The sequence below is a fragment of the Tamandua tetradactyla genome, chromosome 4 (genome assembly GCF_023851605.1).
Source record: "Tamandua tetradactyla isolate mTamTet1 chromosome 4, mTamTet1.pri, whole genome shotgun sequence".
In the NCBI taxonomy this organism is placed as follows: Eukaryota; Metazoa; Chordata; class Mammalia; order Pilosa; family Myrmecophagidae; genus Tamandua; species Tamandua tetradactyla.
The window spans coordinates 199,920,382-199,940,860 of record NC_135330.1 but is presented as its reverse complement, the minus strand read 5'-3'; the positions used below and the strand labels follow the sequence as shown (position 1 = coordinate 199,940,860).

General features: G+C 43.5%; 1 protein-coding gene across 7 annotated transcripts in view; it reads right to left on the bottom strand.

Moving 5' to 3' along the window:
- NBEA (neurobeachin) overlaps positions 1-20,479 on the bottom strand; it is a 752,331-nt gene that overhangs the window by 411,747 nt on the left and 320,105 nt on the right. For all 7 annotated transcript variants that reach the window (XM_077159019.1, XM_077159015.1, XM_077159017.1 and 4 more), the window contains exons 32-33: positions 20,053-20,176; positions 3,387-3,514 (exon numbers count right to left, since the gene is read on the bottom strand). In XM_077159019.1, the coding sequence (XP_077015134.1) occupies positions 3,387-3,514; positions 20,053-20,176 (252 nt within the window). The remainder of the gene's footprint in view (positions 1-3,386; positions 3,515-20,052; positions 20,177-20,479) is intronic.

Sequence of the window (20,479 nt, the reverse complement as noted above, 5' to 3'; positions counted from 1 at the left end):
CTCATTTAAGTTGCTTCTTCGTATCCTAGATCATTTTCTAATGTCATTTAGTTCTGAAACTGTTTCATCTTTCTTTCTGGAATGGTTTACTTGTCTAAAGAGATATTTTTCTGCTTGCTCACATTTTTCTTATTGTAATACATGGGACTACAATCATTGGTTCTTATTTTTCATGTGAGATTAGTTTTCCTGAGTTTTCAGATAGCTTTTCTCACTTCAGGCTCTGTAAATCCCTCTTCTGTGGTTGACACGTGGTTTTCAGAAACACGCGGTCTGCACCCTGCCGTCCTCTGCTCTGTCTGCCCTCTCGCCCTTCCCTGGGCCTCCTTTCTGTCGCTCGTGCCCTTCTGCTGCTCCATCACCTTCTCACGGCGTGGAGCCCTCCCTCTCGGGCCGCTGCTGGGAGGTGGGACCGCTGTTTCCTGGGGTTTCTGCAGAACACGTCCCTTGGCCTCCGGCCACCAACTCCCACACAACTGCGGGTCTTGCCCAAGCCTTGTAGCCACAGTGGACTGTCCCCAAGTGTCACAGGATACTTTGCGGTTCAAAGGGATACTGTGTCGCCTAGTTTTGTTGTAGATGCCTGTTGGCATAAATCCGTAATAATAAATAAATGGATTTATTATCCATTGTTCTGTCTTTTGATAGTGAATTTGGGGAGATTCAGAACCTGTGCCACCATTGCCATCTACCTTGATTGTGTGCTGTAATGTTTTTTGCATTATTGCTATTTTAAATGGTAACTTCTAAAATTACACCTTAACATATCATTTTTAGATTAAAATAAATACACGCAATTAGGTTCATCAGGTTGCCAAACTGCTGTTAGGAATGGCCTGAGGGTTGCGTGGCCTCTTGCCTGACTCACTCCTTTCCCAGTGTCTTAGTGATGTCCTCTCTGCGGAGGCGAAAGCCAACTGCTACACACTCCAAAGAAATGCTAGTACTGGAAACTATGAATATTCTTAGATATTACATAATTTTAATACAATGTTTATTAATGCTACTAAAACCATAATAGATGCATTAGTGAATTTTCCTGCTCTTTTCTAAGATGTTTCAGCCTATCTCTGGCCTGGGGGGCCAGTGCAGGGGTCAGTGCCACCCCAGTCTAGTGCTGGCCTCGCTGCTGCCCCAGGGCTGCGCCGGCTCAGGAGGACCCAGGACACCGCGCCGGCCGCCGGGGCCCCGCGTGATGGGGTGGAAAGCGGCCACGCTACAAGCGCAGACTCAAGGCGGGTGCCCAACGGGGCCGTGGCGTGTGGGGAGAGCCAGGGAAGTCAGGCTGGAAGCGAGGTGTCGAGGGGCACAGAGACGGGGCCATCAGGTGCCCAGAGGCAACAGGCCTGGTCCCGGACCCTCCTCTTTCACTTCTCAGCTGCCTGAGCTGTCACAAGATGTCCCTGCGGTCCCCTGGAGTAGATGCCACCTTCTGCTCTATCCTCATCATAATTACATCACCACACGCATTTTTGTGAGTTCCAAGCCAAACATAAATGATGTTCTGCCAGGGAAACACAAAGCAAACTTCTGAGATCTAATGTGTTCAATATTCATTTTTATCACAGCTTCTTAAAAATACCAGGTCATCTAGATGCACTGATAAATGCAACCATATTTTTAATGCTTTCAACTCATGTGGACACTTTAGATAGACTTAGGGAAGCCCAAGAAAACCAGCTCTCAATCACCTAGTCACTTCTCCTCTCATCTCTCTGCAGTGCTGCAAAGATATAAGTGAGAAGCAGTCCAGACGTCTGGCCATGGAAAGCTCTAGAAAGGTCTGACTGATCATTTAGCGCACTTAAAAAGTATCTGTAATTCCTCAGACTCTAAAATAGTCATAAACTGTGACTTAAAAATCATTAATGTAAGTCCTAACTTGCCATCTGCTTTGGCTGACAGAAAACAGCACAAAATTGTGACCCAGTTTTAAAAACAGTACAGGATCCTTTGCAGTACCTAACTCTATCAGTCCCACTTATAACTAGCATAATATTTATGCTATCTCGGAAGGTATTTTAATACGACCTGATGTAGTATTATAATATTAAGAATATCTTGAGAGCCAGGCTCCAAATCAATATTATTTTCAGAAATTATTAATTCTTAACAAGTAATTATAGACACTGAAATTCAGGTTGAAAAGGTTTAAAGAGAAGTAAAATTTTAACCTCAAATGTTTGCATCAATGGTGATGTTAACAAAATAGATAAAATTAAGAGAGAAAGCAATCTGCAGGCCGGAACCCCTTCTAAGGCCCCCGGCGCTGTGAAACCCATGGGTCTCCCCTGAAGACCCCTGACCGGCCCCCACCAGCCAGGTGCTGCCCCCAGCCCACCCTGAGCCCGATTTCAAATGGCAGCCTATTGGCGAAGGGCCTCTCCTCCGCCGCTCACCTGCTCACGGCCAGCGCGCCAAAGGCAGGGGCTTCGTCTGTCCTTGGCTTACAGACTCCACAGGCCTAAAGCAGCCCTGGCCCATGCGGTGACGTGGCACTGAGGAGACAAGGCGCTCTCTCCCTGTGCCGTTGCAGGAAGAGCTGTGTGTGCTCAGGCCAGTCACACACGGGAGGGAACCCCACCAGAAGGGTCCCAGCGATGTGCCGCTCTGCTGCTCCCGTGGCCGGCTTCACCCACACCCGACTTCAGGATGGGGCGAGTGGGACAGCTCTGCCTCGGGACTGCAGGCACAGGGAACTGTCCTGTGCCATGGGACAGGGCCGCCAACGTGCTCCAGGCGACTGCCCAGACACCCACTGCTCAAGATAAATTCATAAAATATACGAATATTCATGAAGCTCAAGAATATTCATAAAATGAAACTTTTCACAAAAGAAAAGAGGCTTCAGATAACAATACTTCTCAAGGCCACTTTCTCCAAACAGACATATGAACTAAGGTCTCTCGTCCGTTGACACGGTGGAGAGGAAAGGCAGCTTCATGGCTCAGTTGGGTGCTTTTCTACATTTTCAGTGTTTTCTCATATAAAGGATTCACATGTTCCAAGTTTTACACAGATAAGAAAGTGACTTGAAGAAGCACGGCTCACAGAGTTGGAAGGAAATGTTGGAGATCACTGCTTAATAAATGCTGTCCTAACAAGAGGCTCAACCTAGGGTCTCGACAGGCGGGGTTCAGGCCTGGGCCCCCCATGTGGGCCACAGCTCCCCACTCAGCTATGGGCAGCGGCTGCACAAACATATTGTGACTTTTGAAAACGAAGAAGGAGAGAACACACACTGAGCACCTGCACAGCATCTGCGGAAGCAAGTCTCTACATCCTTCGGCAACACATATTCTTCCAGAAATATACATTACGCCATAATTAACAGATACCCCATAGGAAACAGAAATAATCAGAATAGGGAGAGAAATCATTCATACCTTCTATCAATAGCTCTTGTCCATGGCTGCCAAGCAGTGTGCGGGACAGGAACGGGGCAAAGTCTACAAAAATTTCACGAAGAAGAGGAGCAACTTTTTCCAAGGCTCTTTCAAGTTTTGCAGTGATGCTGTTGAAATTAAGACATAAAAACTAATAAATATGATTAATTATAAAACGTCAAACTCTTCTTCCAAATTAAATATCTTCAAGTCACTGAAGTTCAGTTCTAGTCATGGAATGACAGGCTTCCTGTGGAAGAGAGAGCGCACAGAACACACAACGCGGCAGTGAGGAGCCGGCTCTGACACAGCCTTCTGCAGCCGCATAGCCCCGTGCCCAGCTCCTGGCCTTCGGGAACAGTCTTCTGACATGCCTGCTCAGTGTGCCCTTACAACCAGCCCCCAAGACTATTTCTAACAACTACCAATGGGTCACTGTGATATGTACAAAGAACGAAGCCCTGCTCTCGAGGTATCTCTGAAAATCTGGACACATGCGGAAGAAATGAAGTTCAGCCTCAGGGCTGTCACACAGTTAAGCTGCTGAGCTATGGGCGGCATTTTCCATTTCATACATTCATTTACTTTTATTTGCCAACCTCTCATTATTATCCCTTGAATCTTTCAATTTAGGTTATGTGGCTTTACATAAGCACTGTCTGATGTTCTTGAAAACACCTTGAATGGCTACATGTAAAGAAAAGCAGGTGGAGGAAATCTTCGGCTTGGGTCGAGGCATTTGGGAACAGGGCTTCTGGAACCCGGCTCTTTTGCCGCAGATACCGTGCAGCCTGGAGCACCACACCTGCGGGCGGGGAGGGGGAGGGCTCCATACCTGCAGGCAGTGACTAGGGAGGGGCTCCGCACTTGCAGGTGGGGACGGGTGACGGGGCTCCATATCTGCGGGAGGGGATGGGGAAGGGGCTTCACACCTGTGGGAGGGGACAGGGGAGGGGGCTCCACACCTGCGGGAGGGGACGGGGAGGGGGGCTCCATACCTGCGGACAGGGATGGGGGAGGGGGCTCCACACCTGGGGAGGGGACTGGGAGGGGGCTCCACACCTGTGGGTGGGGATGGGGGCCGGGACTCCACACCTAAGGGAGGGGATGGGGGAGGGGGCTCCACACCTGTGGGAGGGGACAGGGGAGGGGTCTCCACACCTGTGGGAGGGGACAGGGGAGGGCGCTCCACACTTGTGGGAGGGGACAGGGGAGGGGGCTCCACACCTGTGGGAGGGGACAGGGGAGGGGGCTCCACACCTGTGGGAGGGGACAGGGGAGGGGGCTCCACACCTGTGGGTGGGGATGGGGGCCGGGACTCCACACCTGAGGGAGGGGATGGGGGAGGGGGCTCCACACCTGTGGGAGGGGACAGGGGAGGGCGCTCCACACCTGCAGGAGGGGATGGGGGAGGAGGCTCCATACCTGTGGGTAGGAATGGGGAAGGGGGCTCCACACGGGCAGGTGGGGAGGGGGCTGGGGGCTCCATACCTGCAGTGGGGGCTGCCAGGGGTGGGGGCCTTAGAAAGGAGCTGTTGGCCCCACCAGTGCACAGGGCTCTTGCTGCTGCCACTCTGACCAAAACACACTCCCTACTTACTCGTGCAGAATGTGACAATACAATAAAAAACAAATAAATGCAGTAGGAAGGCATCAGGAGGGGCACCCCATGCAGCACACACAGCGGGCATGATGGAGTCGCGCTGCTGGGGTCGGGGGGTGGCCTGTGCCTGGCAGTGTTTGTTACGCATGAGCTCAGACTTGGAGTCAGAAGTAATTGTAGAATAATCTGCAAAATATTACAAATATTTGAAACTAAGTTCTGTTTTTTTTTTTTGAAGCAATTAATTAGGGCGCAGGGAATAATCTGGGATGCCTTTCTTTCCTAATTTGGAAACAGCAAGATCTGAATCCTTTGTTGCCCAAAACTGCATTATGGGGGACTATTAAAAATGAAATGTACGAGAAGCCACTGGCAACAGCATAAAATCAAGCGCCACTTTTAGCCTTAAGGAGTAATACTGTCTAAAACCGCCTTCTATCCCAACTAGAAATTTGGCAAAATACAGAGAAGAACAGTTTTCAGATGAGATCTGCAGCCCAGGACTACAAATGGTGGATCCCGAGATGGCCCTGTTGCTGCCTAGAGGTCACGCCCAGGAATCCATCAGCGCTGAGCCGAGGGTCGGGGGCGGCGGAGACACGAGGGCGGAGAGAGGACAGCTCCACGGAGGGGGCAGAACGTGGCGGCACACCGGAGAGGGGCCTGCAGGTCCACACCAGTGTGGAAAATTATCCCAAGAGTGTCTTGGATAATTACACAGCTTCCAGGCCTGTGTCCCGAGGAAGGACAGGCCTCCCCATGAGCTGCTGGTGCACCTGGACACTGGGGGGGCGGGGGCAGGGGCAGAGGGCCATGACCCAAAAGCTCGCAGCTGACAGAAACATTAACCCGAAGTGGGCACAAACTTAAAAGCAAAAGCAAAAGGATTTGTAAAACCACAGAACTTTTGGAAGAAAAGAAAGGAAAACCCCTTGGGGACTAAGATGCTCTTTGCCCTGACAGCAAGCGTGGTCCATGCTCAGAAACAGTAACTGGACGATAAGGCATGCTCACACCCTCACCCGCAGAGACCTTACAGGGAGAGGCAAGACAAGCTCCTCTCTGGAGAAAGCACCTGAAACCACATTCTGAAAGAGGATTTGTGCTGAGAACATATACGGAAAATTCTCAAAATTCAAAAGCCAATAAATGATGTAACCACAAAACAGACAAAAGACATAAACAGGCCTTCCCCTCAGCGAGGACACACCGATGACAAGGAAGCCCATCAAAGACAACTTCAGCACCACCAGGAAAGCCCAAAGTGAGGACCTGGGGGAGCGATCGCGACACACCTGTCCGAAGGGCTGCCGGAAAAGCAACGGCAGAACCAGAGGCTAGACGGAGCCCCCAGGCATGTCCTGCAGAGCCGAGAGCCTCACTCGAGGGCCCTTATCCCAGAGAAATGAACACAAAAACTAATGTTCACTGCAGCTGTATTCTAAGAGCCAAAAGCTGGAAACAAGCTAAATGTCCTCCAGGGGCAAATGGTCACTTCCCTTAGCCCAGCATACCCTGGACCTCTGCTAAGCAAGGAAAAGGGGCGAACTCAGCACGCCCACACTCAGGTGACCCCACAGGCTTCATATAGAATGGTAAAAGCCTGTCACAAACAGACCTATCAATAGTGAAAGGGGGAGACACAGTGAAAATTAGAAACAGTTTTGAATTAACTGAAAATTTAAATACCACTAAATGCACAGAATCCATGTAAAACAGCTTTGAGGAAGAGTTATAGCTCATATAGGCTCATATTAGACAAAGTAAAGGTCTAAAATGAGTGAACTGAGCCAGGTGTCTGCAAATTTTCTGCAAAGGACCAGAGAGTACATAAATGAGAGAGGGACACCATCATTAGAGATCCTAGACATTTTTTTTTGCTTTTTTTTTAATTCAACATAACCACATACAAACACAAACATTCTTACCATATGCTCATTCCATTCTTTTTTTTTTTTTTTAAATTTTTTTATTAATCAAAAAAAAAGAAAAGAAATTAACACAACATTTAGAAATCATTCCATTCTACGAATGCACTCAGTAATTCTTAGTATCATCACATAGATGTATGATCATCATTTCTTAGTACATTTGCATCGATTTAGGAAAAGAACTAGCAAAACAGCAGAAAAAAATATAGAATGTTAATATAGAGAAGAGAATTAAAATAATAATACTAATAATATATATATATATATATATATAAAGGAAAAAGAAAAAAAACAAAAACAAAAGATACAAACACACAAACAAACAAACAAAAACCATATTTCAGGTGCAGCTTCATTCAGTGTTCCAACCTAGTTACATTACACTTAGGTATTATTGTGCTGTCCATTTTTGAGTTTTTGTATCTAGTCCTGTTGCACAGTCTGTATCCCTTCAGCTCCAATTACCCATTATCTTACCCTGTTTCTAACTCCTGCTGGTCTCTGTTACCAATGATATATTCCAAGCTGATTCTCAAATGTCGGTTCACATCAGTGGGACCTTACAGTATTTGTCCTTTAGTTTTGGGCTAGACTCACTCAGCATAATGTTCTCTAGGTCCATCCATGTTATTACATGCTTCATAAGTTTAGTCTGTCTTAAAGCTGCATAATATTCCATCATAGGTATATGCCACAGTTTGTTTAGCCACTCGTCTGTTGATGAACATTTAGGCTGTTTCCATCTCTTTGCAATTGTAGATAATGCTGCCATAAACACTGGTGTGCAAATGTCCGTCTGTGTCTTTGCCCTTAAGTCCCTTGAGTAGATACCTAGCAGTGTTATTGCTGGGTCATAATCCATTCTGCCATTCTATGTCTTTTGATGGGGAAATTCAGTCCATTAACTTTTAGTATTATTACTGTTTGGATAATATTTTCCTCTACCATTTTGGCTTTTGTATTATATATATCATATCTGATTTTCCTTCTTTCTACACTTTACTCCATACCTCTCTCTTCTGTCTTTTCGTATCTGACTCTAATGCTCCCTTTAGTATTTCTTGCAGAGTTGATCTCTTGGTCACAAATTCTCTCAGTGACTTTTTGTCTATAAATGTTTTAATTTCTCCTTCATTTTTGAAGGACAATTTTGCTGGATATAGGAGTCTTGGTTGGCAGTTTTTCTCTTTTAGTAATTTAAATATATCATCCCACTGTCTTCTAGCTTCCATGGTTTCTGCTGAGAAATCTACACATAGTCTTATTGGGTTTCCCTTGTATGTGACAGATTGTTTTTCTCTTGCTGCTTTCAAGATCCTCTCTTTCTCTTTGACCTCTGACATTCTAACTAGTAAGTGTCTTGGAGAACGCCTATTTGGGTCTATTCTCTTTGGGGTGCGCTGCACTTCTTGGATCTGTAAATTTAGGTCTTTCATAAGAGTTGGGAAATTTTCAGTGATAATTTCTCCCATTAGTTTTTCTCCTCCTTTTCCCTTCTCTTCTCCTTCTGGGACACCCACAACACGTATATTTGTGCGCTTCATATTGTCATTCAGTTCCCTGATCCCCTGCTCAAGTTTTTCCATTCTTTTCCCTATGGTTTCTGTTTCTTTTTGGAATTCAGATGTTCCATCCTCCAGTTCACTAATTGTAGCTTCTGTCTCTTTAGATCTACCATTGTAGGTATCCATTGTTTTTTCCATTTTTTCTTCTTTGTCTTTCACTCCCATACGTTCTGTGATTTGTTTTTTCAGATTTTCCATTTCTTCTTTTTGTTCAGCCCATGTCTTCTTCATGTCCTCCCTCAATTTATTGATTTGGTTTTTGAAGAATTTTTCCATTTCTGTTCGTATATTCAGCATTAGTTGTCTCAGCTCCTGTATCTCATTTGAACTATTGGTTTGTTCCTTTGACTGGGCCATATCTTCAATTTTCCGAGCGTCATCCATTATTTTCTGCTGGTGTCTGGGCATTTGATCAGATTTCCCTGGGTGTGGGACCCAGCTGGTTGAAAGGTTTTTCTGTGAAATCTCTGGGCTCTGTTTTTCTTTTCCTGCCCAGTAGGTGGAGCTCGTGACGCTCGTCTGTCTGCACGGCAGTCGGCCCGGGAAACCGCGCGTGGAGGGCGGGGGGTGTCGCCGGCCACCCTGGCTTGGGGGAGTGCCGGTCCTAATTGCCCAGCTGGCCCGAAACGCCAAGCGTGACGGGAGGGCCCCGCTATCCAACGTTCCCAGTCAGACCGGGGAGCCACGTGCGTGGAGGGGACCCCAGTCGCCAGCCGCCCCGGCCGGGAAAATGCGCGCCCCTCGGGTAGCTCACCGCAGCAGATTCTCCCTGCCCGTTCAGCTGTTCCAGAATGGGGTACGCTGTCTTTTTGGTCTCTGTCGTGACTCCGGGAGCTGTTTCGTATTGTTTCTGTTTCTTTAGTTACTTTTCTGGAGGAGGAACTAAGACCCGCGCGTCTTACTAAGCCGCCATCTTCTCCGGAAGTCTCATTCCATTCTTGATATATAATCAATAACTCACAATTTCATCACAAAGTTATAAACTCATATTTCTTAGAACACTTAATTCAGAAAAAGAAAGAAAAAGAAAAAAGAAAAAAACTCATGCATACCATACCCCTGACCCCTCCCTCTCATTGACTGCTAGTATTTCCATCTACCCAATATATTTTAGCCTTTGTTTCCCCTATTTTTTCCTATACCCCTTATCACTCCCTTTCATTGATCACTAGCATTTCAATCTACTAAATTTACTTTAACATTTCTTCCCCTATTATTTATTTATTTTTTATCCACATTTTTTACTCATCTGTCCATGCCGTAGATAAAAGGAGCATCAGACACAAGGTTTTCACAATCACACAGTCACTTTGCAAAAGCTGCATCATTATACAATCATCTTCAAGAAACATGGCTACTGGAACATGCTCTACAGTTTCAGGTAGTTCCCTCCAGCCTCTCCATTATACTTTCACTTAAAAGGGGATATCTTTATAATGCGTAAGAATAACCTCTAGGATAACCTCTTGACTCTGTTTGGAATCTCTCAGCCATTGATACTTTATTTTGTCCTAGACATATTTTTAAATAATAAGGAAATATTATGGAAAAGTTAATGGCAATAAACCATACAATTCAGCTAAGATGGCCAAATAACTTAGACACAAATAAGCAAACCTGACATAAAAAAAAAAAAGAGAGAGATAAAATCTGAATACTCACTTATCTATTAAACAAACTATTTTACTACTTTAATTTACTACTTTACCAGAAATAAAACTCCAGGCAGAGATGCCTTTACTTGTGAATTCTCTCTAATATTTATGCATAATATTTATCCCACAAATCACATTACATTATCTTTTTTTATCATTTTTTAATTAATTAAAAAAATTAACACAACATTTAGAAATCATTCCATTCTACATATACAATCAGTAATTCTTAATATCATCACATAGATGTATGATCATCATTTCTTAGTACATTTGCATCGATTTAGAAAAAGAAATAGCAAGACAACAGAAAGAGAAATAAAATGATAATAGAGAGAAAAAATAAATAAAAAATAAAAAAAGAAAAAAAAAGAAAAACTATACCTCAGATGCAGCTTCATTCAGTGTTTTAACATAATTACATTACAATTAGGTAGTATTGTGCTGTCCATTTCTGAGTTCTTGTATCCAGTCTTGTTGCACAGTCTGTATCCCTTCAGCTCCAATTACCCATTATCTTACCGTATTTCTATCTCCTGATGATCTCTGTTACCAATGACATAATCCAAACTTATTCTCTAATGTCGGTTCACATCATTGGGACCATACAGTATTTGTCCTTTAGTTTTTGGCTAGTCTCACTCAGCATAATGTTCACTAGGTCCATCCATGTTATTACATGCTTCATAAGTTTATTCTGTCTTAAAGCTGCATAACATTCCATCGTATGTATATACCACAGTTTGTTTAGCCACTCATCTGTTGATGGACATTTTGGCTGTTTCCATCTCTTTGCAATTGTAAATAACTCTGCTATAAACATTGGTGTGCAAATGTCCGTTTGTGTCTTTGCCCTTAAGTCCTTTGAGTAGATTCCCAGCAATGGTATTGCTGGGTCGTATGGTAATTCTACATTCAGCTTTTTGAGGAACCGCGAAACTGCCTTCCACAGTGGTTGCACCATTTGACATTCCCACCAACAGTGGATAAGTGTGCCTCTTTCTCCACATCCTCTCCAGCGCTTGTCATTTTCTGTTTTGTTGATAATGGCCATTCTGGTGGGTGTGAGATGATATCTCATTGTGGTTTTGATTTGCATTACTCTAATGGCCAGGGACATTGAGCAGCTCTTCATGTGCCTTTTTGGCCATTTGTATTTCCTCTTCTGAGAGGTGTCTGTTCACGTCTTTTTCCCATTTTGTAATTGGATTGGCTGTCTTTCTGTTGTTGAGTTGAACAATCTCTTTATAAATTCTGGATACTAGACCTTTATCTGATATGTCGTTTCCAAATATTGTCTCCCATTGTGTAGGCTGTCTTTCTACTTTCTTGATGAAGTTCTTTGATGCACAAAAGTGTTTAATTTTGAGGAGCTCCCATTTATTTCTTTCTTCAGTGCTCTTGCTTTAGGTTTAAGGTCCATAAAACCACCTCCAATTGTAAGATTCATAAGATATCTCCCTACATTTTCCTCTAACTGTTTTATGGTGTTAGACCTAATGTTTAGATCTCTGATCCATTTTGAGTTAACTTTTGTATAGGGTGTGAGATACGGGTCCTCTTTCATTCTTTTGCTTTTGGATATCCAGTTCTCTAGGCACCATTTATTGAAGAGACTGTTCTGTCCTAGGTGAGTTGGCTTGACTGCCTTATCAAAGATCAAATGTCCATAGATGAGAGGGTCTATATCTGAGCACTCTATTCGATTCCATTGGTCGACATATCTATCTTTATGCCAGTACCATGCTGTTTTGACCACTGTGGCTTCATAATATGCCTTAAAGTCAGGCAGCATGAGACCTCCAGCTTCTTTTTTCCTCAAGATACTTTTAGCAATTCGGGGCACCCTGCCCTTCCAGATATATTTGCTTATTGGTTTTTCTATTTCTGAAAAGTAAGTTGTTGGGATTTTGATTGGTATTGCGTTGAATTTGTAAATCAACTTAGGTAGAACTGACATCTTAACTATATTTAGTCTTCCAATCCATGAACATGGTATGCCCTTCCATCTATTTAGGGCTTCTGTGATTGCTTTTTTTTGTTTGTTTTTTCATTAATTAAAGAAAAAAAAGAAATTAACACAACATTTAGAAATCATTCCATTCTACATATGCAATCAGTAATTCTTAACATCATCACATAGATGCATGATCATCATTTCTTAGTACATTTGTATCGATTTAGGAAAAGAACTAGCAAAACAACAGAAAAAGATATAGAATGTTAATGTAGAGAAAAAAATAATAATAGTAAAAAAAAAAGACACAAACAAACAAACAGACAAACAAAAAAAAAGCCTATAGCTCAGATGCAGCTTCATTCAGTGTTCTACATAGTCTTATTGGGTTTCCCTTGTATGTGATGGATTGTTTTTCTCCTGCTGCTTTCAAGACCCTCTCTTTCTCTTTGACCTCTGACATTCTAACTAGTAAGTGTCTTGGAGAACGCCTATTTGGGTCTGATCTCTTTGGGGTGCGCTGCACTTCTTGGATCTACAATTTTAGATCTTTCATAAGAGTTGGGAAATTTTCAGTGATAATTTCTTCCATTATTTTTTCTCCTCCTTTTCCCTTCTCTTCTCCTTCTGGGACACCCACAACACGTATATTTGTGCGCTTCAAATTATCATTCAATTCCCTGAGCCCCTGCTCAAATTTTTCCATTCTTTTCCCTATAGTTTCTGTTTCTTTTTGGATTTCAGAAGTTCCATCCTCCAGTTCACTAATTCTAATCTCTGTCTCTTGAAATCTACCGTTGTAGGTTCCCACTGTTTTTTCCATCTCTTCTACTGTATCTTTCATTCCCGTACGTTCTGTGATTTGTTTTTTCAGACTTTCCATTTCTTCTTTTGTTCATCCCTTGCCTTTTTCATGTTCTCCCTCAATTTATTGATTTGGTTTTTGAAGAGGTTTTCCATTTCTGTTCATATATTCAGAATTAGTTATCTCAGCTCCTGTATCTCATTTGAACTATTGGTTTGTTCCTTTGACTGGGTCATATCTTCAATTTTTCCTGGTGTGATTTGTTATTTTTTTTGCTGGCGTCTGGACATTTAATCAGATTTCCCTGAGTGTGGGACCCTGCAGGTTGAAAGACTTTCCTGTGAAGTCTCTGGGCTCTGTGTTTTTTCATCCTGCCCAGTATGTGGCGCTCGTCTGTCTGCAGGTCCCACCAGCAAAAGATGTTGTGGCTCCTTTATTAATGCCACTATTGGTGTTTGGTTGGACCAGTCCCTGCCACTGTCGGAGACTCCCTCCTCTTCTTCCAGGCAGCTGCCTGTGGGGGAGGGGCGCCTGTCACCAGCCGCCGCGGCTTGGGGAACTCGCCGATCCGAGACTCGCAGCCGGTCCGGGAAGCCGCCCGCGAGAGAGGAGTGCTGGCCGCCGGCTGCCGCGGCTTGGGGTACTTGCCTCTCGGAGACTCTCAGCCGGTCCGGGAAGGAGGGAGGGAGGGGCGCCGGCTGCCAGCCGCTGCGGCCTGGGGAAGTGCACACCGCTCGGGGAGCTCACCGCAGCGGAGTCTCGCAGCCGGTCCAGCAAGTCCAGACTGGGGTACGCTGTGTGTCCGGTCCCTGCCATGGCCCCGGGAGCTCTTCTGCACTGTTGCTGGTCACCTAGTAGTTGCTCTGGAGGAGGAACTAAGATGCGTGTACCTTACTAAGCCGCCATCTTGGCCCTACATTACATTATCTTGCATGTAGAATGTAATAAGGAAACTGCAGAAAGTCCTATAACTTTTAAGTGAGTTAAGAATTTAGTGGGTCAGTTAAGGTTTCAGGAGAGAAAGCCAATGTACGAAAACCAGTCCTTGTCCTACACACCACCAGGACACAATCATTCTACACACCACCAGGACACAATCGTCCTACACACCACCAGGACACAATCGTCCTACACACCACCAGGACACAATCATTCTACACACCACCAGCACACAATCATTCTACACACCACCAGGACACAATCGTCCTACACACCACCAGGACACAATCGTCCTACACACCACCAGGACACAATCGTCCTACACACCACCAGGACACAATCATTCTACACACCACCAGGACACAATCGTCCTACACACCACCAGGACACAATCGTCCTACACACCACCAGGACACAATCATTCTACACACCACCAGCACACAATCATTCTACACACCACCAGGACACAATCGTCCTACACACCACCAGGACACAATCGTCCTACACACCACCAGGACACAATCGTTCTACACACCACCAGGACATAATCGTTCTACACACCACCAGGACACAATCGTCCTACACACCACCAGGACACAATCGTCCTACACACCACCAGGACACAATCGTCCTACACACCACCAGCACACAATCGTCCTACACACCACCAGCACACAATCGTCCTACACACCACCAGGACACAATCATTCTACACATCACCAGGACACAATCGTTCTACACACCACCAGGACACAATCGTCCTACACACCACCAGGACACAATCGTCCTACACACCACCAGGACACAATCATTCTACACACCACCAGGACACAATCGTTCTACACACCACCAGCACACAATCGTCCTACACATCACCAGGACACAATCATTCTACACACCACCAGGACACAATCGTCCTACACACCACCAGGACACAATCGTCCTACACACCACCAGGACACAATCATTCTACACACCACCAGGACACAATCGTTCTACACACCACCAGGACACAATCATTCTACACACCACCAGGACACAATCGTCCTACACACCACCAGGACACAATCGTTCTACACACCACCAGGACACAATCATTCTACACACCACCAGGACACAATCGTCCTACACACCACCAGGACACAATCGTTCTACACACCACCAGGACACAATCGTCCTACACACCACCAGGACACAATCATTCTACACACCACCAGGACACAATCGTCCTACACATCACCAGGACACAATCATTCTACACACCACCAGGACACAATCGTTCTACACACCACCAGGACACAATCGTCCTACACACCACCAGGACACAATCATTCTACACACCACCAGGACACAATCGTCCTACACACCACCAGGACACAATCGTTCTACACACCACCAGGACACAATCGTCCTACACACCACCAGGACACAATCATTCTACACACCACCAGGACACAATCGTCCTACACACCACCAGGACACAATCATTCTACACACCACCAGGACACAATCGTCCTACACACCACCAGGACACAATCGTCCTACACACCACCAGGACACAATCGTCCTACACATCACCAGGACACAATCGTTCTACACACCACCAGGACACAGTCAGGATTGTTTTCAGCTGTACTGAGGTATAATCAGCAGACACTCAACTGCAGGTAATCACACATTTGTTTTCCATAATGATAAACTAGTTTGCATTTTCTATAATTTTATATAAATGGAACCATATGATATGTATTCTTATTCAGTCTGGCTTCTAATACACAATTGGAAATTTAAATTAAGAAATATAATTTACAACATCATCAAAAACATGAAGTACTTGAGGATTTTTTAAAAATATGAAGAAAACCTATATAATGAAAAACATGATAGGCTGCTGAGTAAAGACTTCAACACATGAAATTCAATACTATGTTTATAAATTGGAAGTCTCAATACTGTTAAAAAGTCAAATCATGCCCAATTTAATTAAAAATTCAAAACATCTGCAATTAAAATTTCAGCAGGAATTTAAAAATAGATATTGATAAGCCAATTCCAAAATTTACATGAAAATATAAATAACTGTCATGGTCAGGTTCATGTGTCAACTTGGCCAGGTGGTTCGCGATCACTTGGTCGGGCCAGCACTGGCCTGTCAGTTGCTTTGGGGACATTTCATGGACTTACTCATGATTAGTCAGCTGCATCCACAGCTGACTGTGTCTGTAAGCAGCCAAGGGGAAGGTCTTCTGCAGTAAGTGAGGTTTAACCTAATCACTGCAAGGCTTTTAAGGAGGATACAAGAGAGACAGTCGTTTCTCCTGCTTCAGCCGGCGAGCCTCTCCTGCGGAGTTCTCCAGACCCTCCATTGGAGTCTCAGCTTCACAGCCTGCCTATGGATTTGGGCTCTTCCATCCCCACGGCTGTCCAGCGGCCTCTCCTGAGAGTTCGTTGCGGACTTCATCAGAGTCACCAGCTAGCAGCCTGCCCCACCGACCTTGGACTCTACATCCCCATGGTTACGTGAGACACTTCTGCAAACTTTATCTCTATGGATATCTCCTGCTGATTCTGTTTCTCTAGAGAACCCTAGCTAATACAATGATCAAGAAATGTCAAAGCAGTTTTTAAAAATGAACAGTGAGAGAAATTATACTGTCTGAATTCAGGCCTTACTCGAGGAGCTGAGACAGTGGGTTGCTGGCACAAAGGCAGCTGGGCAGGTCCAATCAGAATGGAAGTCAGGTACACTGCCCACAGGGTCAGCTGGTTTCAAACCAACGAGCCAAGGTAATTCAATGGGAAAAGGAGCATCTGTCCAATAATCAGTGCGGAAACACCGTTGCACACGGCGTACACAAACGGACTCCAACTTTCACCACATCATGAACACAAAGACTGTCAAAACGGATCATGGACCTAAGCATAAAAGCTACAAATATAAAACCTTTAGAAGAAAACATAGGAGGACAGCTTCAGGACTTGAGATAAGTAAATATTTCTTAGAACATAAAAGGTACAAATTAAAAAAGAAAAAAATGAGAAATGAACCTCATCAAAATTAGAATTTCTGACCTAAACACTATTAGGAAAATGAAAACATAAGCCACAGAATAAACAAAAAAAAGTTTGGAATGCATATATCTGACAAAGGTATATACACAGAATATATAAAGAACTCTTACATTTCCATCAGAAAAAGAACTCTTAAGTCCAATTAAAAATAGAAAAATATTTTGATAGGTACTTTACAAAAACAAGATATAAATTGGTCCACAAGCACATAAAAAATGCTCATCACCACTAATCATCAGGAAAATGGAAAATCAAAATGAGATATGATTACACAGTTGTTATCAAGTCTTTAAAAACATTAACAAAACCAAGTGTTGATGGGAAGGTAGAACAAATGGAATTCTCACACATTCCTGAGAGAAGTGTAAAATGATACAGCCATTTGGAAAACAGTTCAGCAATTTCTTATGAAGTGAAGAGTACATTTCCTAATCAACCCAAAATTTACTCATAGGCATTTCCCTCAGAGAAATGAAAACACACATCCATACCAAGGCTTGTACTCAAATGTCCACAGAATCTTTAATTATAATAGCTGCAAACTGGAAAACAAAACAGAACAAAACAAACAACTAGATATCTAACAACAGGTAAACAGACAAACTGTTACATAGCCATAAAATGGAATGATACCCAGCAATAAAAAGAACGAATTAGGTATAAACAGAAAAACCTGGATGAATCACAAAATCCTTAGGCTGAGCGAAAGAAGTCATACCTAAGTAAGTGTGTTTGGTCTGATTCAGTTATGTGAACTCATAGAAAAGACTACTCTAATTTACAGTGTCAAAAAAGCATGTGAATATGTGCTTGGGGCCAGATGGAAGTGAATTACAATACGAGCACAAGGGAAGTTTCTAGGATAAAGGATATATTCTATATCTTGGTTGCTGTGGTTTTTATATGGGTATATAAACTGTTCAAAACTCATTAAAATGTACACTCACATGACTGCATTTAACTGAATTTAGACAACATATAAAAATGGCCTCAGTAAAGTTGATATAAAAACTGATGAAGAAAAAAGACACAAGACAGAAAATTAAACTCAAGAGCAAATCTAATAAGAAACATGTGGGATAATACACAGAAAACTGAAAATCACTATTGGGAAAAATTTAAGTAAAAAACAAAAAATGGAGAGAAAATACAATGTTCATAGTTTGGAAGTCATAATATTGTGTAAGAGAAATACAATATAACTCCAACCGAAAGGTATTTATAGATTCAGTGTATTCTTTGTCAAAACTCCAACAAGTTGTTTTCTAAAAGAATGCCAACAGACTAATTTTAAAATTTAAATGGAAATGCAAAGCATCAAGACTAGCCCAGGCACTCTTGAGGTTTTGAAAAGAACAAGGCAGAAAGCCAGGTGGCAATCCTCTTTAACCCTAGAGCTAGCTACGGCTGCGAAGAACAAGAAGAAATGGGCTAAACAGAGCTTGGAAACAGAATCGAGCACACGTGGACAGTGGATGGAAGATGGAGTGACAGAGCATGGGGTCAAGAACAGTCCTGCAAACTGACGGAGCTGGGCATCTTAATGCACACATGACCACCTCACGACATTCACAGAAATCACCTCTAGAAGGAGCATAAATCTTAATATAAAAAGCAAAAAAATAAAGCAACCAGGAGATAAGGTAGGGAAAATGTAGGCAAAGATTTCTTCAACAAAACACAAAATACAAGAAAAGACAAAAATGTTGATTATTTTTATTTCATCAACATTGCTAACTTCTGTTGATCAAAACATACCAAGTAGTTGTTGATGAGAAAAGCCACAGCATGGGATAAGGCACATGCATGACGTATGAATATTAATAGACTCATTTTTGAAATGCATGAACAACTTTTACAAATTAATAAGCAAAAGACAAACAACCCAAGTTTTTAAAATGTGCAAGAGACTTCAACAGGCAAATCAACAGCATCACAAAATAAAAATATATAAAAAGATGCTCAACTTTAATTAGGAAAATGCAAATTAAAAACATCACTATATTTCTATCAGAATTGCTAGAATGAAAGACACTGACAACTCTAAGTACTGTCAAAGCCATGGCAACTGGAGCCCCCCACTCTGCTGGAAGACTAGTTAACTTGTACAAACACTTGGGAAATCCATTTGCCATTCTCTCCTAAAAGGGAACATGCACAAACCCTTCCAACCAGCAACTCCACACCTAGCAAGCACACAACACACACGTGCGGGCCCCCATGGAGTAACGTGCAAAAGGACGCTCATAGCAGCAGGATTTAAAATGGGCAAACAGCAGACATCTCCATGTGCCCATCATCAGGAGAATGGAATAACAAACCATGCTATACCCACTAACTGGAATAAAAATTAATAAATTACTGTTATGTGCCACATGGATGAGTCTCATAAGTGTCATGCTGAACAGAAAAAAGCCAGAAACAAAGAACATATAGTGTAATTCAATTTGTATAAAATTACAAAAGAGAGTGCTATAGCCAGTGTGGAAAGCCGGGAGGGGTGCATGCTGAGGGCCAGCGACTGCTGGGGATGGGGGTGTCCTGGGCACCCTCACGGAGGGCCAGCACTAGAGGATGGAAGTGCGGACGTGCCCGGCCCTCCAAGAAGGCCTCACACTCTGTCTTTATCTGAATCTGTGCTATACTCCAATAAAACATGTGCTGCAGTGTCACTCCAAAAGGGGCACGGGTCCCCGAGGAGTGCCCACAGCCACGCTGCCCGCACCACTGCTCTCTACAAGTCAGGCAGGCGAGATGGCACTTGGTTACTGGCGCCCCAATCACACACGTCAAACACAACACCGCAAGGAAGGCTAATTCCAAAGTACACCATTTACGCCTGTCAGTGCCACTCTAAAGTGGTTAAGACTTTGCCGTGCTCCACCTGAGCATGTCTCTAACCTATGAGGTGTGTCACAAAACCATGGATTGCAGTTTCACTGAAGAGCTCAGTTTCAATGCTGAAATATAACACTTGCACATTTTTAAATAATGAATAACTAGCTTAAAAAACAATGCACTTAAAATCACAAAATACATCATATGCATTCTCAAGAATTCTTAACTGTGTCTGTGCATTTACTGAGCGCGTTTTCACTACGTGGGCTGGAGGTGCAGGCAGAAGAGCAGCCGTGCGTACCTCATGTTCTCGGCAGAGTCCTCAGGCATCGGGGCCACCGTCTGCACGGCCGGGAGGTTCTTGCTGGTGGCACCGTTCACGAAGCTAGACGAGGACGACGACGACGACCCCGAGTCCACGGCACCTGTTCCCAAAACAACAGATTTTAGCCTTAAACATAAATTTATTTAAGAAACTGATCTTGATTGCACCATTACTTTCTGATTTTGAAAGAATAACTCATCTAGATTTCAAAACAGAATTTAACAAAAACCATTTGGCCATTAGTGTACTAGTAACTCTTGACAGATAAATATCAATATCAGCTATTGCATTAAAATCCAGTTGACTACTTATGTAAACTATATATTACAAACAAGGAATAAATAAAAGACAGCAACAAATGAAAACAACTTTAGATAAAACCAGGCAGATAAAAAATGCAAAA